Source organism: Cervus canadensis, chromosome 2, assembly GCF_019320065.1.
Source record: "Cervus canadensis isolate Bull #8, Minnesota chromosome 2, ASM1932006v1, whole genome shotgun sequence".
Classification (NCBI taxonomy): Eukaryota; Metazoa; Chordata; class Mammalia; order Artiodactyla; family Cervidae; genus Cervus; species Cervus canadensis.
In genome coordinates this window covers 111,391,066-111,416,798 of record NC_057387.1, presented here as the reverse complement: position 1 = coordinate 111,416,798, position 25,733 = coordinate 111,391,066, and the positions used below count along the sequence as shown (strand labels likewise).

At 56.4% G+C, this 25,733-nt stretch overlaps 1 protein-coding gene across 5 annotated transcripts in view; it reads right to left on the bottom strand.

The window, feature by feature from the left end:
* Positions 1-1,160: 1,160 nt before the first annotated feature.
* The window catches only part of MLPH (melanophilin), a 42,841-nt gene continuing 18,268 nt past the window's right edge, over positions 1,161-25,733 (bottom strand). The window contains exons 3-16 of one of the 5 annotated variants that reach the window (XM_043462074.1): positions 22,447-22,668; positions 22,142-22,254; positions 19,999-20,037; positions 19,213-19,343; positions 17,284-17,403; positions 16,134-16,338; positions 13,991-14,130; positions 7,053-7,238; positions 6,667-6,822; positions 6,099-6,191; positions 5,314-5,391; positions 3,534-3,591; positions 2,768-2,868; positions 1,161-1,496 (exon numbers count right to left, since the gene is read on the bottom strand). In XM_043462074.1, the coding sequence (XP_043318009.1) occupies positions 1,470-1,496; positions 2,768-2,868; positions 3,534-3,591; positions 5,314-5,391; positions 6,099-6,191; positions 6,667-6,822; positions 7,053-7,238; positions 13,991-14,130; positions 16,134-16,338; positions 17,284-17,403; positions 19,213-19,343; positions 19,999-20,037; positions 22,142-22,254; positions 22,447-22,668 (1,669 nt within the window). In that variant the 3' untranslated portion in view covers positions 1,161-1,469. Of the gene's footprint in view, positions 1,497-2,767; positions 2,869-3,533; positions 3,592-5,313; positions 5,392-6,098; positions 6,192-6,666; positions 6,823-7,052; positions 7,239-13,990; positions 14,131-16,133; positions 16,339-17,283; positions 17,404-19,212; positions 19,344-19,998; positions 20,038-20,323; positions 20,449-22,141; positions 22,255-22,446; positions 22,669-25,733 lie in introns of those variants that run through there. The other 4 variants (XM_043462075.1, XM_043462076.1, XM_043462077.1 and 1 more) reach the window with 4 other exon arrangements.

The following is a 25,733-nucleotide window of genomic DNA, read 5'->3' as shown; positions in this document are numbered from 1 at the left end:
TCTTGAACCATTTCCGGCACTGAATTTAGGAGCTGCCTACGTGAAGCAGCTTTCATTTGGAGAAGGAGGATCAGCTCCATCTTTTCCACAAACCCCAGCACACTGCCAAAGCCCAGGTCATCTGGATCAACGCAGACGCCGATTCTGAAAATCGCCCTGGAGCGGCTGTGGGCCAGCTTGTGGGCAACATGGCCCCTGTGGGGACTGAGACACTGCGGGGTCAGTGGGGATGGGATTGGAGCTCGTGGTGCAGAATCTGTAAGCCGTGGGGAGACAGTCAGGTCGGAAGAACATCTTAGTAGGCAAGGCTCTTGGGCATCACAGGTTCACCATCTCCTTTCAGTTACCACTGAACACAAGCACTGAGCCGCCGCGAGAGGGAAGTGAGAGCGGACTGGAAGTCGCCTCGGAAGGCATTAGAGGGTCACGAGGTGGCTTCTGGCCCAGCGGGAGGCTGCTTCACCCTCAGGGCTCCACTCTGCAGAATGGGCTGCTCTGACATTCAAATAAACAGGTCCCTGTGAGGCCCTGAGCCACGCCCGGGAGGGGGAGATGCGGTTACTGTGCCCAAGGCAGCTGCAGAAGGTCCCAGTGGGCTCCCCTTAAAGCTGGACCGCACCCTGACTCCCAGACTGTCCGAGGTGGGAGAGGACTCGGAGCTCGTCTACGGACGGATGGCAAGTGGCTGGCGGGCATCACCAGCTGGTCCTTTGCCCCACTGGATCCCACTGCAGTGAGCGGCAGTGCCGGGCTGGAGCCCACCCTTCTGCCCGCCCGTCCAGCGTGCCACCGGGGCCTCCCAGCAGGCGGTGCGCCCCGACACCCAGGCTGTGAGCAGACGCCCACCTGCTCCCCCCGCACGCTCTGTCCTGAACCACGGGGTCCTCTCTCCCAGCCTGTGAAGCATGGGTGAACTTGAAGATGGGGTGTGTGTGTAAGGAGATCTGACAGCCTTCCCTCCTTCTTATTCAGAGAGACAAGAGTCCAGTCACTCGTCCCGATGTCCAGGAGTGCTCACACATCCACCCACGACCCGGCAGACACACTCAGGAGTACACAGACGGCTGGGGCGGTCACCGCGTCCTCTCCTGTCCAAGCCGGTCATGAAAGCAGCATTAGGAAGCCAGCAGGGAGGGGGTAAAGGATCACACTGAGAAAGATCTTCTTTGTGCTCTTCAGAAAGCTTAAACCACAGCGCCCTAAGGGAAAGACATACAGCCTAGATGCCTCTTACGAATCAGAGCAGCCACGGACCAGGTGGCCTTGGAGGTTGTCCATGAACTTGGGCGAAGAGCTGACGGTCTGAGAACTGCTGACAGCTCGCGGGTGGGTTTCCAACACGGGCTAAGGGTCTCTTCTTCTTCCTCCACTGGGCTGTGTGCAGCGGAAAGCGCGGGGCAGGAGGCGGGACGCGGTGCCCGAGGTGGAGGGGAAGGGGGTGGGTGTTCCGTCCTGGCGAACCTCTCCTCTTAGGGCTGGTGGGTCATCACGGGTTTCTGTGGAGCACACACACGCACATGGACACACCATATGCACAAGTGGGTGTGAGATACACAGCCGTACACCTAGGCACACACAGGCAGAGAAACTCACAGGCGAGGAGGACAGAGGGGCACGGAAACACACAGGCGTGCACACGAGTAAAGACGCACCTAGACACGTGAGTGTGTGCACATAGAAACACACGGGCATGCACACGGACACACGCATGCACGCACACAGCTGCACACACAAACCCATGGACCTGCTGGTCAGAGGGCATCGGTCAAACCCCGCTGGTTTTTCACTCAACCTCTCCCTGCCTCAGTCTCCCCACCTATGAATTTGGGTCTATGACACTGGCCCTCATCAAACGGGCTGTGAAGATGGAAAGTATCTGACAGCTGAAAGCGCTGAAACACAGGAAGGTGTGTTCTCATTTGGAAGCACTTAGATTTTCAAGCCCCCACTGGTGATTTCATTATCAGTCTCCTGCAGGGAATGGCCCTGCTCTGGCCACGGCCCAGGTGGCCTTTGCCCGGCCCACGTGGGGCCGGGCGGGGAGCCTCGTCTGGGGTGGGCTGATGCTGGCTGTGTCGGACATGTGGGCCCCACCTGCCTGCCCGTCTCCCAGCCACAGGCATCAGCAGTGAGTGTTGTGAAATCCCTTGAAATCTGTTTAAAGATGGAGTCTGTGGAAATAACAGAGCGGTCACTCTGTCTTCTTGGACAGCCAGGGCATCGGCTCAGACTCGCATAACCGGAATGAAGTCAGAATTGTTGCTGGGGGGTTGCAGCCGGCAGGTGGGGTGTGGGTGTGGACAGCGGTGGGGATCCAGGGTGTTGGGACCCTAATGGTGGCCACTGAGGGCTCCTGCCCACCCCTGGGCTGTGGGTGTGACTCTGGTCCCTGGGCTTGGGGGGGAACCCCAGGCTCCCTCTGCACCGAGGTCCCTCCCAGGGAAGCTGGGGGACAGCGCCGACCCCGGCATCTGCACAGGTGGCTTAGCAGCACGACCTTTACTGCGCAGGGAAGGTGTGCGGGGCTGGGCGGGGGTCCCCACTGCCTCGTGGGCTGCCCCCGATCTCAAGCCCAGACCCCCAGGGTGAGGTGATCCGCCCCCCATCAGCCTGACACTCGGGTACCTTTAGAAATGTTTTCCATTTTCCTTTAGATCTTCCGTTGATCTTACTTTTCTTGTGAGTTTACCCAATTCTTTACTTTGAAGACTTCATGTATCAGCCTGACAGGTCACAGAAGTCGCCCCAGTGAACCGAGAAAACTTACCGCAAAGCTGTGGTTGGCAGCTCTCTTCCTGCCGTTGGGGTTTCTCTGGGTCAGGGATCCGCGGTACACGGACTTCCGACTGAAGGAGTCATCATCTTTGTCTTTGGGGAAAACAGAAGGGGGCTTGTTTATTAATCACACACTTAGCTCAAACAAGTGTCTTTGCCTCCTAAGAAATTTTAAAAGCAGCATGGAAACAAATGCATGATCCAGGACGAATGCTGTCCTTGTCCTTGATGTCCAAGACATCAAGAAACTGTGTCCCACACTCTGTGTGAGAAGGTCTGGAGCTGTGCACCGTGCATGCGTGTGCGTGCTCAGCGGTGTCTGACTCTTTGCAACCCCATGGACTGTAGCCGCCAGGCTCCTCTGTCCATGGGATTCTCCAGGCAAGAATGCTGGAGTGGGTTGCCATTTCCTTCTCCAGGGGATCTTCCCAACCCAGGGATCGAACCTGTGTCTCTTGTGTCTCCTGACTGGCAGGCTGATTTTTTACCACTAGTGCCATACTGTGTATGTACAAATTAAATCACATGACACAGACCCCACCACTCCACCTTTATGTGCTTAAAGCAGAAGATTCCAGGGATCCAGGCATCAGCTCACTGCAACAGTCGCTGGGGGTGGCCAGGGGACACTGGGGTGTCCTGTGGGTGTCAGGGCATGAGACGTTGTGTCCCATGGCTCATGTAGAAATCCCAAGCCCTGATTGGTCATTTTCACGCTCTCTTAGGCCTGTGTAACGAGGGGAGCAAGTGACTCTTACCTTGGCTTTTGGGGTAATTGCTGAGCTTCCTATTCATGAGACAGGGCACAGCCTCCACCTAGAAGAATGACACGTCTCTGGGTGTCACTATGTCGCTCTAATTGTTAGGGGCACCAAGAGGTAAATGCAAATTTCTCATCATTCAAGCAAATTCTGATAAATGACGGTAACTGTCTTCCGTTCTTTGGCAATATTAGAACTTTAAACAGTACTAAAATGCATGTTATCAATAAATTACCAAATATAAGAATATAAAAGAGATCCTTGCCTTTTGGAGAACTGCCAGTTTTGGGAAGGGACTCTCAAGAGTCTGCGATGTTGGAGAAGACTCTTGAGAGTCCCTTGGACTGCAAGGAGATGACACCAGTCAATCCTAAAGGAAATTAGCCCTGAATATTCATTGGAAGGACTGATGCTGAAGCTGAAACTCCAATACTTTGGCCACCTGATATGAAGAACTGACTCACTGGAAAAGACCCTGACGCTGGGAAAGATTGAAGGCAGGAGGAGAAGGGGACGACAGAGGATGAGATGGTTGGATGGCATCACTGACTCAATGGACATGAGTGTGAGCAAGCTCCGGGAGATAGTGAAGGACAGAGAAGCCTGCTGTGCTGCAGTCCATGGGGTCGCAAAGAGTCGGACACGACTCAGCGACTGAACGATACACGCCCAGCACCCATGGCTGCTGGCCCGCACCTTCCCTTCCCTCGCCCTCTCCTGTTGCTTGGCTCTCTACTCTGGGATAATTCCTTCCGTGTTTTGCCTCCTCAGGGGGAAGCGAGAGGCAAACAGCCTGACTTCTCCGGAAGTCCTGCCAACCCCGGCCCCCTGGGGTTTCAGCCCGGCTGCTCTGTGGCTGTACCAGGAGGCTGGGGCGTCCCGCGACACATCAGGGAGGTCACGGCCCTGGGAAGAGGGTGGGGTCGGGGCCAGGGGCCTGCCTGAGACCCTCTAGCTCGGTGGTCTGTGCGGTCTCCTCCCATCACTGCAATAGGGGTGGTGTCTGCCCCGGCTCACCAGGTGCTGTAAACCTCAGATGGAAGGGATGGTAAAAATACCGTCTTTACTGGGAAGAGTGACCCAGTGCTGCTGTCATGAGAAGCAGAAGCGACTAGATGGTTACTCGAGATCTCAGGGAGCTGGCAGGACGTGGGGCAGATGCCGCTATCCGTGGGGCCCTGGGACTGGAGTCTGCCCCCTCCCTCCCACCCCCACCCCGTGTCTCCCTGATGGGCAGACTGAGGGGTGTCCTCACCCCCCCAGCGTCTACTCTCTTGCTGCTTCCTGTACAGAGGCTCAGTGCTTCCCTCCCACAGCCTGGACGCGCGGCTCCCAGAGCAGGGCCGTCCCAGACCCTGTGCCTGTGAATATGCGTCCCCTGTGACTGGTGAGCACGCGGGGGATACACGTCCAGCACGTGGTCCAGGCACAGGACCACTCCCCTGTGACCTGTGGTGTCTCCGGGGCTCCGTGTTACCCTGAGCCGGTTACCCTGCCGGGGGTTCTGCCCACCTCCCCCCCAGCCCCTACCCCAGCCCTGCCCTCTGTCCCACCCTCCCACTCCCCTGCTGGGTTTTCCTGGCTTTTTTTTCCCCTCCTACAGACACCCTACATCAAGCCTTGCCTCTGCGGGAAGTCAGCCTGTGAGACTCACCAGGCTTCTTAAAGTCTGCATATTTCAGCTCCACCACCTACTGGCTTGTCCCGCTGCTAGAAAAGTCAGGCCACTTGTTTACCCTCTCCCACCCCCTCGAGCCTGGGTGCAGTGAACACATACCTCGGCCTCATTCAAAGGGTCTGCATTTGGATCCATCAGACTCTGGCTAGATTTCCTGATAAGCCGGGGGAGAAAGATCTGGAGAACAAGGAAGGCGTCTGTGCGTCATGACAGCCTGTCTGACCTCCAGCCGCAGGGCAGGTGAGCAGGACTAAGGATGGATGTTCTTTCTATTAGTCAGCCTGAGAGGCTGGGATGACCTGTCAGTCCTCCAAACACGCCACTCCAGGGCTCTGGGTTCAGCAGATTAAAATATGGAAATCCCAGCTGGCTTTGAGTTGCAGATCAACCACAAGTGAACAGTACTGTATGCACGCCCCAAAGAGTGCACGGGATGTGCTTATACGAGGAAATGACTTGTCGCACATCTTAAGCTCAGGTTCAACTGGGGCGTCCTGGCAGTTGCCCCTGGGGCTCTCCTGGGAGCACCTGCCCTTCTTCTGCCAGATTTCCTCAGTGTGGTCTGTCTGGGGATCCCCGACTTGAATTGGGAAGGATGCCACTCTCAGGTGTCTGTTGTGGGCGGATCTCCATCCTGCCCCTCCTGATCGCACCCGCTGTGAAGCGGAGCTCTATTAAGCCCGTCCAGGCCCCGCTTCCCCGTAAAGCGCTCTTTATGTTAGAATCGGCAGTAACAGATGAAAAAGAATCCCACCCAGGTCACTGACATCAGGGGAGGGAAGGGGGGGCAGCTGGTGGGGGCTCTCGCTGCCCCAGGCCACCCTGTGCCCCCCTCCCAGGGCTCCGGGCACGACCTCCCAGGGCCCCGAAGTCCCTCCACTCACCGGGAGGTTAGACTTCCTCTGGGGCTTTCCCGAGGGCTGCACGGTGAGCCCCGCTGCCCGCAAGGCTGCAATCCTGGACTCGATATTCGAAACCTGGAGGAAGGACAGATAGACGTCACTTGGAAGTCCCTTCTCAATGTCGCGGACCAGAAAGAGCAGCTGCTCTGGCTTCATCGAGTTTACTAATATGACACTTCCCCTAAGATGGGTGTCCCGACCAGGGGCACTTCCTGGGGGACCTCATTTTCACCCATCTTCCATGGTCACCGGAAGGGTCACCCACTCCCAGGGGTGAGGAGAGTGGTTCCCACAGAAAGCCCCAAGTCTTGCTCTGGAGCCGACAGCGTGGGCTGCGCTATGCGAGCTCTCAGGGCCCTTCCCAGGCTTTCCGGGCCCCCACCATCTGTCTGGGGTGCCCTTCTGTCCCCGAGGAGAGCGGCGTGCTCCAGGCCACACACGTTCCGGGCGGCAGGCCATCCTGGGGACTCCGGGTTCACTTATTCCTTCTCGTGAAGCAAACAAGTCTCGTCTCCCAAGCGGGGCGGGCATCGCGCGGCCACTCGCCTACCTGGCTCTCTGTCCGCCGCACCTCACAGGCCGTGGTGGCCACTCGGCCCTCCAGCTCCGCCAGCTCCGCCTCCGTGGTCCTGATGGGCTGCTCGGGGTCCCCAGGACTCAGAGGGTCCTTTTCCCGGCTGGGGGTCTGGCCTGCAGCCATGCACACCTAGGGCAGGGAAGCCCCAAGCGTGACCACGAGCCGGAGAGGCCGCGCGGCTCTCACTGACGCACGTCCCGTCCTGACGCTGCTTCTCTCTGCACTGCAGGGGCGGCCGGGCACCCGGGGCCCTCAGGGCTCACCAGGGGTTGTGGCTGGGCTGGTGGCTTAGTCACAAACCGCTGATCCCTGGCCCTGCCTCCCCCTGTCTCCTGCTGAGACCGCTCGGGGGACCTCACCTCCCGTGTGGCCCCAGGGTGGTCCTCGGCAGGCTTGCTTCTGCCCATCCCAGCCCCTGCGTCCATGCCCTCTTCCTCTGCGGATGAGGCCCCTTGGTCACTGACGTGGCTGGTCAGCTCCTCCAGCTTTCTCTTGAGGGCCGCCTCTTCCGCGTCAGCATCGGTGGGCTCGTCGCCACCTGGATGCTGAAATGGACAAGCGGGTGGGCCTCACTCAGTGGGTCACTGGAATCACCACACTCAGAGGCAGGGCTCCAGGAGGCACCACATCCCCCGGCCCCCTGGGACTCGGCTGGAGCTGTGGTCTTGTCCATGCCCCACATGAGTGTGGCCAAGGTGCTGCCCACCCCACTCCAGAACCAGGCAGGGTGGGGTGTCCTGGAGGTCCTAACAGCATCCAGGTCATTGGAGAGGCACCACTTTGAATATCTCTCTGTCCCCAAACTAGGCCCCCAAGCCATTTCCTAGGGCTTAGCATCACTGCTAAGGTGCCAAACCAAGACTTCAGCCTGGATTGTTTGCAACTGGTCAGCTGAGGCTCAGCAAGTTGACACATCTGTTCTCTGGGTTTTCCTCTATCCCCTTCATGTTTAGACGGAAGCCCATGATGGCCGTGTGGCCTCAGCATCACCCAAGGGCTCAGGGGTGGGGCCTGAACTTGCATAAGGACAGTGTTATTCATGTCTACCACCCACATCATGTCTCTGCCTGCCAGGCTCTGTGCCCACCCCTCCTGTCAGCTTTGCAAGGGGAGTCAGAGTCGCAGATGCCCGCCTGGAGCTGAGACGTGTCCACAGCATATTTGTGACTCTTGTGTGAACATTGCAGGCATGTTTTCTATGAGACAGTCAGCGGCACCCTCACCGCGTGTCCCTTCTTGAATCTAGAGCCAGGGAAGTTTGTCACCTGGCTTGGATGAGATTCATACAACCCAGAATGTCTACTTCTCTGCCTCAGCTGCTAAGAAACACACAGGGAAATAGTGCTTGTATCTGCTAATCTCTGTTCTAGGCTCTTATCTGTATATGTGCTTCTCAAAACTAATTTTCAGGGTGGGATTATTTGGTCATAATTGCTAAAGTCTCTGTTATAACAGCAGTTGTGGTTAGAGCATAAATGGGGCTGGAAAAGAAGGGAACCAGCACGTATGGATGTGAGAGTTGGACCATAAAGAAGGCTGAGCCCTGAAGAGTTGATGCTTTCAAACTGTGGTGCTGGAGAAGATTCTTGACAGTCCCTTGAACAACAAAGAGATCAAACCAGTCCATCCCAAAGGAAATCAACCTGGAATATTCATTGGAAAGACTGATGCTGAAGCTGAAGCTCTAATACTTTAGCCACCTGATGCGAAGAGCTGACTCATTAGAAAAGACCCTGATGCTGGGAAAGACTGAAGGCAGGAGGAGAAGGGGATGACAGAGGATGAGATGGTTGGATGGCATCACCGACTCCATTGACATGAGTTTGAGTAAGCTCTGGGAGTTGGAGATGGACAGGGAGGCTTGGCGTGCTGCAGTCCATGGGGTCACAGAGAGTTCGACAGGACTGAGCAACTGAAATGAACTAAGGCTGCACCCCTGCATGCCTCTGAGTCTCCTGCACCATCTGCTGGGCGCACTGAGGCACAGGCTCTAGGGACAGCTGATGGCAGGGGGCCTGGATGGGGCAGGGGATCCCCCCAACCCCTGGATCTCTGAGCACCACACGTGAGCTCACAACCCAGGAAATCTCAAGAGAGACCTGGGTGGGTGCCTCAACCTCCCTTAACAAGGGGGCTTCAGCTCTTTCTCCTCACTTGGCCGGGACCTGCCTGGCCCCTGCCTGGCCCCCGGGGGTGACCTGGCCGCCAGAAGCATGACTATGTCAGCAGGAGGTCCACAGCTGACACCTGCATGTCCGCTCACAGACCTGGAGCAGAAGGTTGGAAGACGGAGCTGCACCCGCCATCAGGACACTGACACCCACCACCCTGGGAGCTCCAGACACCAGGCGATGGAAGGAGAGCTAAGCGCGCCATCGGGAATGTGGGCTGGGAAGGTACTGGGAGGCCCGTGTTCTGACCACAGGGCTCTGAGACATCAAGCTGCAGCAGAAGCGGGCAGCGGGGCGCGGGAGACATGACTACAGCAGGAGAGGTGACTTGTTCGGCGTCACTGCCGTGGGCAGTGGACCCATCACTGCTGATCGTGAGCCACACAGGAAGGTGGGCATTGATCGCACCAGGCTGATGGAACGGAATGGCCAGCGCCCCGGGTCACCGCGGGCCAGGAGGCGCCCAGGTAATGACCTAAAGTGACTCAACGTGCGGCTTCCTCGTCCCTGACTCACCAGCTCTTGAATCTTGAGTCACAGTCTATTAGCTCCCAGGCCAGGGCAGAGGAAATCAATTCTTCCATTTTCCTCTGAGCCCAGCAGATGTATCTTTCCTGCCATTATCTCATCCGTGGGCTGCCTTGTCTTAAGAGGCAAATGGCACCGGCAGGCTGGGAAGACTCTTCTGTGTTGTTTTGTAGGTAATTAGTTTGATCTTCACAGCAGCAAGGGCCCTGAGTGGGCAAGTCTGCCCAGAGAAGAACATGAGCTGAGAAACTTAGGCATGAAGGTTTCGGGCAGGGGGAGCCCTGCAGTCACAAGTGGCTGCTGGCAACCGGAACCAGCTCTGGTTGCACTCTGTGTCATCCGGCGGGGCAGGGAGGGAGGCTCAGAGGACAGCCTCGTGTCCCCAGGGAGCATGGCCGGCATGGAACACGTGGCCAGAGCGTAAGAGCTGGACCAACCAGAGCCCAACACAGGCACGGTGAAATGTCACCTCCAGAGTGAAACAGAAGGAAGCGCACCCCTGATGAGCGTTCAGAAAGTTCTCGTCCTGATAGAGAGGGGCTGGGGGGTGGCGTGGAGCCACGGGGAGGCCACAGTCCTAGGTCCCGGAGGTGAGCTTCGGGCTCCACGCTGCTCTCTGGGTGAGGACTCGGCCGTCCGCCTCCTGGATGGCACAGACACGATGCACAGAGCACCATCCTGCTTTTCCATCTGGGATTGGGAGCCACTGACCCCGTGCAGACACCGCCCCCCCCCACACACACACCCCAGGGCACACCTGCCTCTCAGGCGCTCAGGAACCCAACGAGCTCCCCTCCCTTCTGCAAGAGGGGGAGTTTCTCTGCCCCGCGTGAGCTCCGTGTTGAGGTAAATCACACGCTCTTGGGACACACGGGTGGCAACTCAGAATAAACTCCTAGTGTTTTCAGCTCCTTTGCAGCAAAATGTAAATGAACAACTTACAAATACAGTCCAGACAGACATAGGCCATGGAGGAAAAGAAACTACTCTCACTTGATGCTGGTGAGGCCCTTTGTGGGGAAACTGAGTCAGTGTCTGGAGCCCAAGCTCTCAGGTCCCCAGTGCTCACCACCCACCACTCGGGGCAGGGTGCGTGCCATGGCATGCCATCTCAGCACCTTGGAACATGCATCCTTGGTACCACATGCTATGCCATCTTAGGCCTCCTCTAGGCACGAGTGGTTGTTTATACAAAGTCTTTGCTGAATATCCCTCACCCAGAAAGTCCTGACCATGAGTACAGACTCAGAGACAGACAATGGAAGACCATTCAGATTATTCAGATTATTCTCAAGAACTCTTGCCCTTCCACGGGCATGTCTCTGAGAGCTGATTTAGAAGAGCTGCTCTGAGAGGTGGACAGAGGCAGAGACCTTCCTCCAGGGGCCTGCAGCAGCTCCTCCATGAAGACCCTGGAAGGGTCGGCCCTGGGTCTTCACTGACACTCGGGGATGCTGCTGCCTTGGGAGGTTGCTCTTCATCCTGCCCAACTCCCTGTTCATAAAGATGTGGAGGACACCCTGCAGGTGAAATGTTAGTTGGAGTAAAGAAAGTCAAGAGAAAGAAATGGAGAAGAATTCTGGAGACAAGGTACAAGCATGAAATTCAAGGAGGTGAGAAGGAGGACTGGTGTCAGTCGGGCTAATACCGGGATCTGTATTTTCCTGAAAGTCACTGAAGTTGCTAAATTAAAAACTTGCTGAAAATAGACAACTTAATTCTAGTCTTCATCCCATTGTCCTGGGAACTGGGAACTGCTCTGCCAGCTGTGTTCTGCAACCCAGGGAGGTTTTTGCCTGGGGACGTCTCTGTCTGGGGGAGGTCTCTGTCCTGGGGAGGTCTCTGTCCTGGGGACGTCTCTGTCTGGGGGAGATCTCTGTCCTGGGGAGGTCTCTGTCCTGGGGAGGTCTCTGTCTGGAGGAGATCTTTGTCCTGGGGAGGTCTCTGCCTGGAGAGGTCTCTGTCCCGGGGAGGTCTCTGCCCTGGGGAGGTCTCTGTCCTGGAGTGGCCTTTCCCTCCACCACCATACCCACCCCCAGGGGCCAAGCCAGTGACCCCCTGGTCTGAATCAAAGCACACTTTGTGTCAGCATCTCCCCAGCTGTTCCCTAATGGCAGTGAGAGCCCCCGGGTCGCCTGGCAGGGAGACGGCTCTTCCTGCAGGCCTCCTCAGGGCCTCTCACGCCCTGCTGTGCTCAGGGCAAAGGGTCAGCGACACCTCTCAGGGATGGAGGTGGGAGCAGGAGGAATGCCTGGCCCCGGGTCGGGCAACACCTCCAGGCGGTGTTATAGGAACGAGGGCAAGCTGGGCTGAGGGCATGGACTCTGGAGAGGGAGACACGCAGAGCTGAAGCATGCCACGCTTCTGCCCCACTGATGCTTTAGTCCAATCAAGTTTTTGAACACAAACCTGACACCGATTCACCAAAGGACCAGGCAAAGAAAGGCTCCTCCTCCAAGTCTGGAGCTCCACAGGTCACCTTCCAGAGTGCAGTCACGAAGGGCCTGAGGCTGGAAGGGCCCCTCGCCCATTCCAAGCCAGCGTGGACAGAGGACAGGCCGGCGCCCCACCCTCCCTGCTGGAGAAGGTGAGCCCCGGGCAGATCTCCTGCTGCCAGTGCTGGGGCAGGAAGTGGACACCGATGGGGGCAGAGGGCCCAGCAAAGGCCCGACCCACTGGGCAGCCCTGCTTCTCATTCCCAAGGCCCTGGGGGAGCAGTTGGTAGCCTGTGACGCCAGACTGGATGAAGCACAAGCTGGAATCAAGATTGTTGGGAGAAATATCCGGCAATGCAGTTATGCAGTGAAGTTATGCAGATGACACCATCTTCATGGCAGAAAGCAAAGAAGAACTAAAGAGCCTCTTGATGAAAGTGAAAGAGGAGAGTGAAAAAGTTGGCTTAAAGCTCAACATTCAGAAAACTAAGATCATGGCATCCAGTCCCATCACTTCATGGCAAATAGATGGGGAAATAATGAAAATAGTGAGAGACTTTGCTTTTGGGGGCTCCAAAATCACTGCAGATGGTGACTACAGTCATGAAACTAAAAGATGCTTGCTCCTTGAAAGAAAAGCTATGACCAACCTAGATAGCATATTAAAAAGCAGGGACATTACTTTGCCAACAAAGGTCCATCTCGTCAAAGCTATGGTTTTTCCAGTAGTCATGTATGAATGTGAGAGTTGGACTATAAAGAAAGCCGAAGTGTTGAAGAATTGACGCTTTTGAACTGTGGTGTCAGAGAAGACTCTTGAGAGTCCCTTGGACAGAAAGGAGATCCAACCAGTCAATCCTAAAGGAAATCAGTCCTGAATATTCATTGGAAGGACTGATGTTGAAGCTGAAACTCCAATATTTTTGCCACCTGATGGGAAGAGCTAACTCATTGGAAAAGACCCTGATGCTGGGAAAAATTGAAGGCAGGAAAAGGGGATGACAGCGGATGAGATGTTTGGATGGCGTCACCAACTTGATGGACATGAGTTTGAGCAAGCTCCAGGCCAATTCCTGTTGGACAGGGAAGCCTGGCATGCTGCAGTCCATGGGGTTTCAAAGAGGTGTACATGATTGAGTGATTGATTTGAACTGAAAGGCTTTAGAATAACAGGTTGTTTCTTCCTTTTGTAAAATATATATATATGTTTTTTTCTTTTTTTTTTGGCCACATGGCACGTGGGATCTTAAGGTCCCCAACCAGTGATCGAACCCGAGTCCCCTGCAGTGGAAGGTCAGAGTCCTAATCCCTGGACATCCAGGGAATTCCCTAAAGACACAATACTTGATAGAGTATAAAATAGATATTTTCATTAAAGGGGACCAAGTACTGATACCTGCTATAACACGATCAACCTCAAGAACACTGCTCTCACTGAAAGAAGCCAGGAACAAAAGGTCACACATTGTACGATCGCATTTACATGAAGTGTCCAGAAGAAGCAAATCCACAGAGACAGAAAGCAGGCCGGTGTATGCGGGGCGGGAGGATACAACCTGTCCTTGGTGGTGACAAAGATGGTTTGGAACTGACAGAGGTGATGTTTGTACCACCGTGTGAATCTGCTAAATGCAGAGTGTTTATTTTGCTAAATGTTTATGTAGCTAAACATTCAGCTAAAATGTTTGCTAAATGTCTATTCTGCTAAATTAGTTGTTTACTTTATTTTTAAATTTTTTTTATTTATTTGGCTGTTCTGGGTCTTCCTTGCTGCACAGGCCTTTCTCTAGCTGCAGTTCCCAGGCTCCAGATCACAGGCTCAGTAGTTGTGGTCCATGGGCTTAGCTGCTCCGTAGCATGCGGAATTCTCCCAGACCAGGGATTGAACCCGTGTCTCCTGTACTGGCAGGCGGATTCTTCACCACCGAGCCACCAGGGAAGCCCTGAACTGTTCACTTTAAAATGGTTAATTGTATGTTATGTGAATTTCATGTCAATAAAAAACATATTTTGAAGACACCACATTTCTGTTATGTAGGCTTGCCAATCTTGTAGTTTAAAAGTTCTGAAAGCTTTAAGTTCTCAGAGGTGAACTGACGTTAAGGTAAAAAGACTTCAGACCCAAAGAAGCAACCAGAATGCGTTCTTTCCGCCCCCCTTTACCTGGTTCTCAGATGTGGTCCAGCCAGTCTGTCTGGGATGGTGAGAGGCCACTCTCTGAGCCCAGATGCTTTCTTCATCCGAGGTGTCCACGTCGGCCAGATACTGGGAGGGCAGCTGCTCACTCCTGAGGATGTTTGGCCCTTTGGAGTAAGAATGGGGTTGAGTTATGTGGAGTGAAAACCTGAAGGCAAGTGGGCGTCTTATCCAATGAAGAAAAACGACAGATCAAAGAGAATAGGGATGCGATTCTACTCCATTGAGGATATGGGGCTGAAGATCCCTCAACTAAGGTAAGAATTGAGCAGAGTCCTTGTCCCCCACAAGAAACTTCGGGGACAGAAGCCCCTGCCCCAGCTGGCACTCACAGGGAGCCCCAAGCATGGGCAGCCAGGTGGTGCCTACTGTGGCAGACGTGGGTCCCAGGAAGTTTCCACACGTGAACATGACTTTGGGAAGTCTTTCCACCTTAGTCTCTGGGGTCTGGTTGTCCTGCCAGACTAGTGATTCCCAGACTCGTGGGCACGGGTCACTGATGGTGTGGCTTCAGAGGCTTATTCCTGGGCTCTGGTGGTGGAAGATCCCCCAAGTCCTCACCAGGAAGTACCCTCTGAGCTCCAAGTTGGCCTGGAGAGCACCATACACAGCCATGCTGGGGCAGGGAAGGGGTGAGCTCAAGTGGGAGGACACACAGGAGCCCGTGTCCCAGGAGTCAGCGTCCACAAGCTGCTCTGGGGCCTGACCTGCCGCGTGGCTCTGCCGACACCCTGCAGGACCTGGGGGCAGGGTTCTGAGCTCGGATGAGGCTCTGGCCCTGCTGACCCTGTGGTTGCAGCCCAGCAGACCTGTGCTGAGGACCTGGGGAAGCCGTGCCAGACACCTGGCCCCTGTGGGCTTATCAACGTGTGCTGCTTTAAGCCAGTACATCTGTGATAAGTTCTTACTCGGCAATAGCTGACGGGTACAACCGTCTCATTTAAAGCCCACAAAGGTGTGGTGAGTCAGGCACCAGCCCTGGTTTGCAATGAGGACGCTGAGGCCCGGTGGTCAAGGGGTTTGATCAAGCACACACCGCACTCCTTTAAAGCTCAAACCTTGCAGCTTGTCTTTTACACTTATTGAGACAGCATTACTGATCAGTCTCCCACACTTGCTGTGAGATGCTCCCGATTTAAGAGGCGAGGTGACAGAATGTGTCTTAAGAGTCCATGAGATAGGGTGGCGAGTTGGTCAGCAGAACTGGGCTTGGTACTCAGGGCTGCCTGTGTCCCCGGGCACCTGCCCCAGCTCCACAGAGCCTGTCTCCCCCGCCCCGCCCACTGCCCCCACCATCCTCGTGCTGGGGGTGATTAAGGATCCCGGGAGGAAATGTGCTGGTCTAGTCTTCATCCAAAGACTCGGTCAATGTAGATTCACTTATCCATTGTTTGTGGGGAAATAAAAGTCCCCTCCCCACCCCCCAAACGCCTCCAGCACCTTAATGGGCATGTGGATCATGAGATTAGAGTCCCTATAATACAATGAAAAGGGAAAATGGAAAGAGGACCCATTTCCTGGCAGACACTGTCTTAACCACATTTCCCCGGGAGCTGGCCCCCACGGTGGTCAGGTCGGGCGGGAGCACACTTCGGGGGCAGCCCGAGCTGTTCTGTGGTCTCATCGGCTCCTACGTCACTCGGACACCTGACCCCTGACACTGACACTTGCAGACCTCCCGAGTCACAGCTGGCAGGCAGGCGGCCCAGATGGACCTGCACCCTATTTAGGTCCCAGGTTTGGAACTGCCCTGTCCTGCGCTCAGGAAGGTTGGTCCAGGCGACCGGTGACCCTAGTCACTTTAGGGACACCTGTGTGTCTCTATCTCACTCCCACTCAATGTCCCCCATCACAGGCAGCAGTGAGCTGTGCGGCCAGCCAGGGGGTTGAGCTGGTACCTCTGAGGGTTACGGAGAGGCACCCCCCCCGGGGAGCTCCGGTGACAACGGCGTCTTCCAGGACCACACACACTGGACAATCCCAGGAAGGAAGGGGCTCCTGGCAATCAGCCAGTGTCCCGGCAGAGATCGGGGCGGGGTGGGGGTGGGGTTCCAGCGACCCGCTCCTCCACATGGAGCCCGTGTGGAAGACCACAGTCAAGGGCACTTACCGGGAGTGGCAGGGACCCCTGGGCCTGCAGTGCAGGACTCCCCCGGCAGGCAGAGCTCTGAGAGCTCGTCTAGTCGGGCAGGCGAGAGGCCGACCCTCTGCTCTTCTGGATGGGTGTGGCATCCAGGGGCCCTGGCATCAGCCTGGTCCAGGATCCCGGCCTCCTGGGAGGTGGTCTCCTCCACGCAGGGGTCATCTGTGAGGGCCTGAGCACATGGGAACGGTCGGCAGGTTTCACTAGGAACAGGCAGGTCCTTGGAATGTGGGTCTTTCCAGTCCAAGGACTGAGGGTTTTCAAGCATCATCTGACTGACCAAACACAAGTCGCCCCTCCTCTCCATCCTAGCAATTCAACTCCCTTTCATTTCAAAGGGCTCTGAACTTGCCACCAGAGCAGGACCGTGGACCAAAGACCTGATGGGTGCCGGGTCCCAGCTCTCTGCCCTGTTGGGCCCCGCACCCAGGGGTCCGTAGATCGCCCTGGGTGGACCCCGTCCTGGGCTGGAACCACCCGAGCAGCCAGGGCGCTGAGATGTCAGGGCTCCAGCTGGGGTGCCGTCACTCTGGGGCTGGGGTGCACCAGGCTCAGTCTCCAGTCCCTCGTGGAAGGGATCCCGTGAGGCGGAGATCACCCCTCTTCCAGGCGAGGTGGGAGGTGGGGAGCCTCACACAGCTTGCCCAGACCAAGGGCATAGAACCAAGGAGCAGAGGCACCACATGGCCGGGCTCTCCCCGGCAGCCCTGCGGACGCCCCGTGTCCTGGTGTGATTACCGACAGCCTCTTCCACCTACAAGACTGGCCTAGTTTGGGCAATAAGGTACAGGAGCTCTATGGATGAGACCAGGGGTGCCGACACTCGGGGGCCGTCTGACTCCTCTACCCTGCACTCCTGAGTCACAGGGGGTCTGCCTTCATTAGAGGACAGACAACCCAGGCCCCCGACTCATCGGCCCCGTGCCCCTCTTCTCCAAGCAGCCCACCCAGGCTCACCAGGACGGGAGGGTGTGAGGCTTCTGTACCCCCACCCCAGTTGTCTCCCCCTTGCTAGGCCCACAGGGCCATCAGATTGTTTCCCAGAATGCTATCCTTTCTTGGGGCCCGAAAACCTGTCCCCCAGGTCAACTCAGGGGCAAAAAGAGAGCCCACTGACCTGCAGGCTGTCCGTGGCCCCTGAGACCGAGGACAGGCTCGGCGGGGGACCGCAGGACGGATCGGAGTCGTCAGAGTCGGCCTCAAAGTCCCAGCTGTGGACGGGGAGGAGGCGCTTTTTCTGAGCAGGAAGGGATTTGGGGGAGAGGAGAGGGAGGGTCAGCCTGACGGCAGGGGCCAGGTGCCCCGACCCCGGGCAGCAGGGGGTGGGGGAGGGTGCCTCCACGGGCCCGTCTGCCTTCTGTGCTAGACATGAGCAGACCCCGAGGAGGCTCCTAGGGCCGCTCAGAGCCCACCCCCATCACAGGATCTGCACCCGCAGCCCCTCTCAGAAGAGCAGGGGAAATACCCACGGGGCCTCCGAGGGCACCCGGCTGCTCAGAGGCTCTGGGGTCACTGGCCCAGGCTGCAGCCTTGGGGGGCAGGCGGGGCTTCTCGGGGTAACGGGGGGGGTTCTGCCCCTCCCCCCTTGGTGAAGGAGGGGTACCCAGCACGGGGAGGAGGCGGGGAAGGCGGCTCCCAAGAGCTCCTTCACCTCTAGATGCTGGAGTAGAGCTTAGTTCCAAATCCTTCCCTCATAACGGTTTCCATCCTTTGAATGTATTTGCAGGGGATATTTCAGACACTAGAGAGTGTTCTGGGAGCCCAGTAAATAGCACGAGTGCAGTTTTATTTTCATAAGAAGATGTATGTGCTCCCCAGGGAGCAGCCGGCAGAACTGCCTGCCAGTGTGGCTCTCAGAGACCCCCTGACTCTCCAAGGGTCTCCACCCAACACCGCCCGCCCTGCCCCACCCCTACTCTGATCCTCTTCTGTCGTCCTGCCCAGACCCCCAGAGGCTCTCTTTCCTGCCTTTATCACCAGAAATAAGCTAAAAAATAAGCGAAAACAGGGCTTCCCTGGTGGCTCAGTGGCAGAACCCACCTGTCAATGAAGGAGACACGGGTTTGATCCCTGGTGGGAAGATCCAACATGCCACAGAGCGACTAAACCCAAGCACCTGAATCACTGAGCCTGTGTTCCAGAGCCTGGGAGCTGCAAGTACTGAGCCCATGTGCTAAAGGTCCTGAAGCCCGCGTAGCCCAGAGCACGTGCTTTGCAACAGCAGTGAGTGAAGTCACTCAGTCGTGTCCGACTCTTTGCGACCCCATGGACTGTAGTCCACCAGGCTCCTCTGTCTGTGGGATTTTTCAGGCAAGAAGACTGGAGCGGGTTGTCATTTCCTTCTCCAGGGGATCTTCCCAACCCAGGGATCAAACCTGGGTCTCCCGCATCACAGGCAGACGCTTTCCCGTCTGAGCCACCAGGGAAGCCCTTGCAACAGCAGAGGCCCCTGCAATGAGAAACCTGAGCACTGCAACTAGAGAGAAAACCCCGCTCGCTGCAACTAGAGAAACCAACACGCAGCCGCAAAGACCCGGCACGGCCAAAAATAACTAATAAATAAAGAACACAGTCTTCAAAAAATAGGTAAAAACAGGCATAAAACAAACAAAAAAATACCTCCAAAAAACAAAAAACAAACAGGGCTCATGATTGGCTGTAAATGAAAGCAAGAAAATTCAGAGAGGAGAGCGGGAGGGGGCTGCCTCTCTGAAAGGTGCAAAAGCTGACTGGGGACACCGGTGCCCTCAGGACCCATGAGCTGCAGGACTCTTGGCCGGATGGGCCAGGCTGGGCCAGGCTGGAGGTCCAGGCAGGCCCCGCCCTCCACTGCGTGCTCTGGGTTCCCACCGGGAGATGGATGCTGAGAGCACACCTGGATTTGGTACCCAGACATCTCAGAGACTGTGGAGCACAGTGGCTTGGGCGGGTCTCCAGGCTCCTGCCAGGTTAGTTAGTGGAGGCACAGAGCCTGAGGTTTCTCAGGAAATCAGAACAGAGGCTCCAGCTTCAGGGGGGACGAGGTCGGGGCTGGCGGAAGACCTACTTGGCTGCCAAGGGGTTGGGCCTGGGCCGCTGTGTCCCCTTCTCCATCCTCATCAGTCTGCTCTTCCTCTCCACTTGGGTCTCCGGGCATCTGCTCAGGCCCACCTGCAGTGGATGCCTGCGTGACTCCACCAGGGAGAGAGACGGGGACAAACCATTCATCCACCCACCCACCCATCTGTCCATCCCTCCACCCATCCCTCCACCCGCCCCCCGCCCCCCCACACCTGCTGTGCAGCTACCCAACCAGGCCCTCTGCTGGCCTCCAGAGCCCTATCAGAGCATTTTAGGGCTGGTCTGAATCACAGCAGGAAACCAGCACCCCACATCACTTTCACCCACGGTCGCCTTCACTGACCGCCTCCTAGGGATCTGAAGACACTGCGGTGCCATGGGCGAAGGCGCCCTGGGCGAAAGCGCCCTGGAGCTCAGTCACGTTCGGCCCAACAAACCTCTTCACCTGCAGTCCGTTCACCTCCTTCTCAGCCCCCTCCCCGGGAGGCGGGGGAGGCTCAGCCCCTGGCCCCCATCCCCGCCTCTCTCCTCCTGACCCGGGCACCTTCCTCACCGGCGTCCCCAGGACCTCCCCCCCGACCCTGTTACCCCCACTGCAGCCTCGTTTTTCCTCTTTACTCCTGTTCGCCCTGGCCTGGCCTGGGTTCTTCTCTTAAGACACTACCAGGATGACCCCGTGAATTCTGGGGCTCAGTCTGGCAGCCTCGGGGATCATCCCCCCCGCTCAGGGGCTGAGGGCACCCTGACATCTATGTGAGCAGGAAGGACTTACTGTGGAGGTCGGGCGCGCTCCGCACTCCATCAGGTAAACCTACGACGGGAGAAAAGGCACTGAGCGGACAGGCATTCTCCGGGAGCCACCTGACCTGCCCGAGCCGGGCTTCCTTTCCCGCCCCTGAGCACTGCCTGCCGGTCCTGTTTCGGGGGCGGAGGAGGGGGCCCTGGGGAAACGCGCCCACCGCTCTGAAGCCTCCCGCGCAGGGAAGACCCCCGCGGGCGCCCCACCCGCTACCCTGCCTGGGCCAGGTTTCCAAACATTCACTTTGATCCTTTCTTCTTTGTAAGTTTGAATACTTTTTTTTAAAGGCACGACTTGCCCATTTCGCGCTCGCTCCCGGCGCCCTTTCTTGTACGCTGCGCTGACAGGTGCCAGCAGCGAGAAGTCAGCCGCCCCCCCCCCCCGACCATCGCCCGGCCTGGGCCCGCCTCGCTGCCCGCCGCCCCCACCAGCAGCGGCCGGAACCGGGGCTTTGGTTGCTCCGCAGCGCCACCTCCTGGCCCTCAGCGGTGACAGTTCCCAAACGGGCGGTTCCGCGTGGTACCGGCTCCCGCAGCTCTGGGCCCTGGCTGGGCCGTCAAAATCCTTCCGGCTTTTTACCTAAGGCGGATTCCTGAGCCCACCCGGGTCTCTAGAAATAAGCAGTCCCCCCGCCCCCCCACCACCCCGACCCCGGGGCGAGGCCCAGGTCCTCAGGGTTGTGATGTGGCTGTGGTTTCCCACCGCGAGCGGGGCTTGAGCTTCTCAGATGCTGCGCAAGATGGCTTTCCCACGCTGCCTGTGGTTCCCACGCCTGAGCCCTGCGGAGCGGGGCTGGACCACAACTCCTGCTGCAGGAAGACCCCTCGGCTGGCTGGCTGCTGGCTGGCCGAGCCGTCACGGGGAATTTACTGATAAGCTCCAGCCGAGATAGAGATATGCGACGTGGAGAAGCAACCCAGGGAGGAGGTGGGGAAACCCTCCAAGGATAGGGTGACGGTGCCTCCCCGTATCCCCGGGGCACCCCTAGTGACACTGGCTGTCTCAGCGTGGTTCTCAGGAGGACCGCTTTACTCTTCAAAGTGTCCTGGTTTCGGTGATTTATCACATGCCCCCACAGCCCCCACCCAAGAAGGGTCCCTCACCCCGCAGCGGTCTGTTCCTCCAGGTGCTAAGGGCCATTACAGGTGAGGGTGCCTCTGGGTGGTCTGTGCTGAATTCAACAGCGTCCTAAGGGACTGCCCTGGTGGTCCAGTCAGCTAAGACTCCAAGCTACCAATGCAGGGGGCCTCGGTTTGACCCCTGGTCAGGGAACTAGATCCCTCATGCTGCAACTAAGGGTTCAGATGGCACAACTAAATATCCCATGTGCTGCGAAGACCTAAGACCCCAAGTGCCACAACTAAGACCCTGTGAAGCCAAAGAAAGACGAACAAATATGATAAAAACACAAAAGAGTGTGCTGAGACCCCTCTGAAAGCTGTGCCAGGCCTGGTACGTGTGCAAATGCCCTGGGGGTGGCCATGCCCAACTTCTGCATCCGCCCATTAACCTGGGGCATTAAGGAGCACAAGACACAAGGCGGCACCTCCCCAGGAGGCCCCGGGGAGACGGCCAGGCTGGGGCACACTGAGGACACCCTCAGTCTCAGGAGCATGGCCCCTTCTCTGGGCCTGCAGGGGCTCCAGACCCCAGGGCACTGGCCTTGGGCCCCCAGGTAGAGACAGTCAAGATGCTGAGCCCCGGCCTAATAGCTCTCGTAGCCTGGATGCCTGGCCAGGTGTCACAGCAGAGCCTGGGGCTCAGATGACAGGGGCAAGCCTAAGTGCTTCCTGAAAACACCGCTCAGTTCTCCCGATTCAAGTTCAGGAGGAACTCCCAAGGTCAGGCAACCTCACAGCCTTCCCTGAAATATTGGTCAACCCAAATGGCTTCAAGGTGGACAATACAGGTGAACACACGTTTAGTGTAATAGGACAGTCTGGATTTCAAGTTCTTCATGGAATAAATACTTGGATTCAAAGTATGAAAGCCACTGATTGAGTTACAATCCATCTCTTCAAGTCTTGATAATCATCAGACTCAACGGGGAATGTTTGTTAAAAAGACAGAGTCTAGGCACCAAATCGGACGCCCAGGGAGGAGGCCCACTCCTTACCTGCTCCCCACAGCCGCCCGCAGAGGGACCGCGCCACCTGAGCGCTCCCGAAGCGCTTGAAGCGGGCTCTCACATGCCCGTAGTACCACTCCAGGGAGCCCACCTTCACGACCCTGCAGGCGGGGACATGGAGCTCAGGCCCACACCCTGCCCGGGGGGTGTGCGCGCGCGCGCGCACACACACACGCACGCACGCACGCACACACACATGCACACACACACACACACACACACACACGTGTCCCTGGAAGGGACAGGCCAGGCCCCCCATCTGCAGGACCCTCCGACCTCCAGGTCCCACTCACCTGGCCAGGTGGCAGGGATCACAGAGCCAGCCTTGCTCCTCTGGGTGGGGGTGGCCACAGCCTCTGCAGGTGAAGAGGTGGCAGTCCAGGCATTGCCTCTTGGGGGTCTCAAGGAGCCGGTAGGGCTGCAGGCAGCGGGCGCAGTGGGTGTTGCTCAGGTGGGCTGTGTCTGAAAGCAGCTCCCTCTTGGAGTTTTCCTTCTTAATCTTGCCCTTCAACCCCCTTTATTGGAAACAAGAAAATATTGGACCCCCTTGTTTTTGCAACAAACTTTAAATATGTACACACACACACACACACACACACACACACACACACATAGAGCTATCAGATTCAGGCAATAGCGACCCCAAAGTCAGGTAATAACCCCACGGGCAGGCCTTATTGTCCACAGCACCACCCTCACCCCACTCCAGGGAAGACCGGAAGGCTGGGTTCAAACATGTGCCATCCAGGAATCAGAACACGCTCTGTTCATAGATGTGAAATTGCATTTAAACACTTCTGTGACTCTCTATGAGGTTACATTTTCCCAGGCTGTATGCCCATGACTTTCTTTCATTGCCAAAGGGGTGCAAACCATACAGATTCATCCTTACAGGAGGGGGCCACCCACCACAGCCCGCACAATCTCACGTGACTCAGTGTAACAGGAGGAGGATGGACAGAGGTCCTGGAGCCCAGGTTTATTCCCCAGCTCTGACCCTGAGCCCTGAGATTTTCTGATTCAAAGCCCACAGCCTGCAGGCTCCGCCCAGGCACCCAACGCAGTTGGACGAGCGTGGATCCATGGCCACTAGGATCCAGGTCCAAGCTCCCTCAGACCATGTGGGGTCGGCAGCTCCGGAAACTAGCAGAGATGGAGCCAGGTGGGATCCTGGAGGGGTGCACCCTGCTTGGGCCACACGGTTATCTAGAGTAAATCTGTTGCCCAGTGTCATTGTTTAAGAGGAAATTAGATCCCACAGGCCACAACTAAGAGTTTACATGCTCTAACTAAAGATTCCAACTGCTGCAAATGAAGATCCTTGTGCTGCAACTAAGACCCAGTGCAGCCAAATAATAAACAGAAGAGGAGGTTAAAGAAGACAGAAAATCCAGGAGGTTCTGGTCTGGTCAGAACAGCAGCAGGAGTCAGAGAGGACAGAGTGAGAAGCCTCATCCAGTTGTTGGGGTGATGCTGCCTTCTCCAGGGCTTGGCTGGCCACACCCGCTCTGCCTCCCTGGCCTGAGTGAATGGTGCTGAGCTGGGGACAATACTAGGTAAGTGGAGGTCAGGTTGGGACCAATAGTGAGAGTTGAGAAGCTTAACCCAGACCAGGTTAAGGGAGCCATCAAGGTTCAGAATCACAGTGGTCCCACTGCTGCCTGAATGTGGTCAGTCCCTCAGTCGTGTCTGACTCTTTGCAACCCATGGATGGTAGCCCACCAGGTTCCTCTGTCCATGGGGATTCTCCGGGTGAGAATACTGGAGTGGGTTGCCATTCCCGTCTTCAGGGATCTTCCCAACCCAGAGATCGAACCCAGGTCTGCATTTAAGGCAGATTCTTTACTGTCTGAGCTGCCCGAATAACCTCCCTAAAAAGGGTACACAGAGAGTCCTAAGGGCAAAGTCAGACAGTATTTCCTCCTGGAGCAGGTTGAGCTGACTCTGCAAGTTGGTTCTCCAGAATGACTGAAGAGTCCCAGGAAAATCAGTTATTCACACCAGCAAGTGTTCAATAGCAGCTTCCTGGTGAACTTGCCAAGTTGAACTGATTGGAAAATGTGCCCCCGACAATGCACACACTGCTCTTGTTCTGGCTGCAGAGAATGTCTGCCAAAAGTAATATTTTTAGTTTTAGATGAGATAAAATTAATCCATTCTTAGCGACAAAAATTAGCCAGACACTAGATGCCATTGTCTCCAGAGAACTCCGCAGAAACTGTGGTTTCTCATGGGGATTTCCCAGAGCAGGGAGGGGGTCTAAGACAAGGCAGTGATTCTAAGGAGCTCTGGGAACCTCCTGATCAAACTAGGCGTTGGCTATGCTCCACTGACTTCTGTCTCCCAACTGTGCACTAAAGTACTCATGAAGACAGACACAAAATAAGACTCTTATTTTGGCCCCCAAAACCAAGAAACACAGGCTAGAGGTGGTAGGAACCTAAGTTACCCACTGACCAGTCTAGATAAAGCTGCACTGACAAGGTGAAGAAAGTGTCCGGTCTTCCCACCTGGCCCAGTGGAGCACCTGGGGCCTGGGGTAAAGGCCTAGTCTTCAGGTCCACTCCTGATGTCTCTACTTCAGCCAGAGAACACAGAGGCCACCCCTTGGCTGGGCAGGGTCTTGTCCAGCTTCTCTCCCAATAAGTGTCCCTCATTCTCCATCCAGGTAGGGTCAGACCCCCTGGGAAGAAAGATGAGGATGTGGGGATGTAGCAGCATCTCAGGATATGAAAGTGAAAGTGCAGGGCGTGAGGTCCTCTTAAATAAGAGCTCAGAGTCCAGATGTGGTGGCTGGGACAAGAGCACACGGAGTCCAGAGGAGGTGGGTGTATTTCAGTTTTGAGTTTAGGGGGAACAGATAAAGATACTCTGCTTCAGACTCTTTAAGACATAACTTCTCTTCTGCACAGCTGAAGAACAGGAGGGCAGGAAGAGGGGGACCCCATGTTGGTCCAGCAGAATAACACCAGATGCCAGCCAGCCACAGAGAATATCCACCAACCTGAAGAATCTTGAGGGACCAGAGACATCCATAGCCTGCCTATTGCAAACACGGGGTTGACCAGATGTCCGTGCAGCCCAGCATGAAGCTGTGGCTCAAAGTCATCTTTAGGAATATAGATACCTGAATGTGATGTCCCACCAGAAACCAAGGAAGACTTGAAGCCATCTGTGTGCTGTGCTGAGTGGGCACACAAGGGAGGAGCAGGAGATAAGAAGAAGCCAGGCTGAGATGGGAAGACCACAGACCACGTCCACTGAGATGGAGAAGGCTGGGCTAAAGTGAAGATGGAAAGGAAGTGAAGCTGGCGACAAGGAGAGGAACAGGCAGAATGTCAAGTCCAGTGATTCAGAATAGTGGTTCTCACAGTGTGGTCCAGGGGCCTCCAGGGGTACCCCAGATCCCTTGATAGGGGCCACAAGGTCAAAAGTCTTTTCACAATAACACTAAGGTTTGTCTTTTCTGCTCTTGGGCCCCTGGCCTGGCCGTGCAAGAGCAGTGGTGGGTGAAAGTTCTGGGGTCTCAGAACAGATCAAGCCAGAGGAGCAGACTATCCCTCTGCTCTCTGTCAGAAAG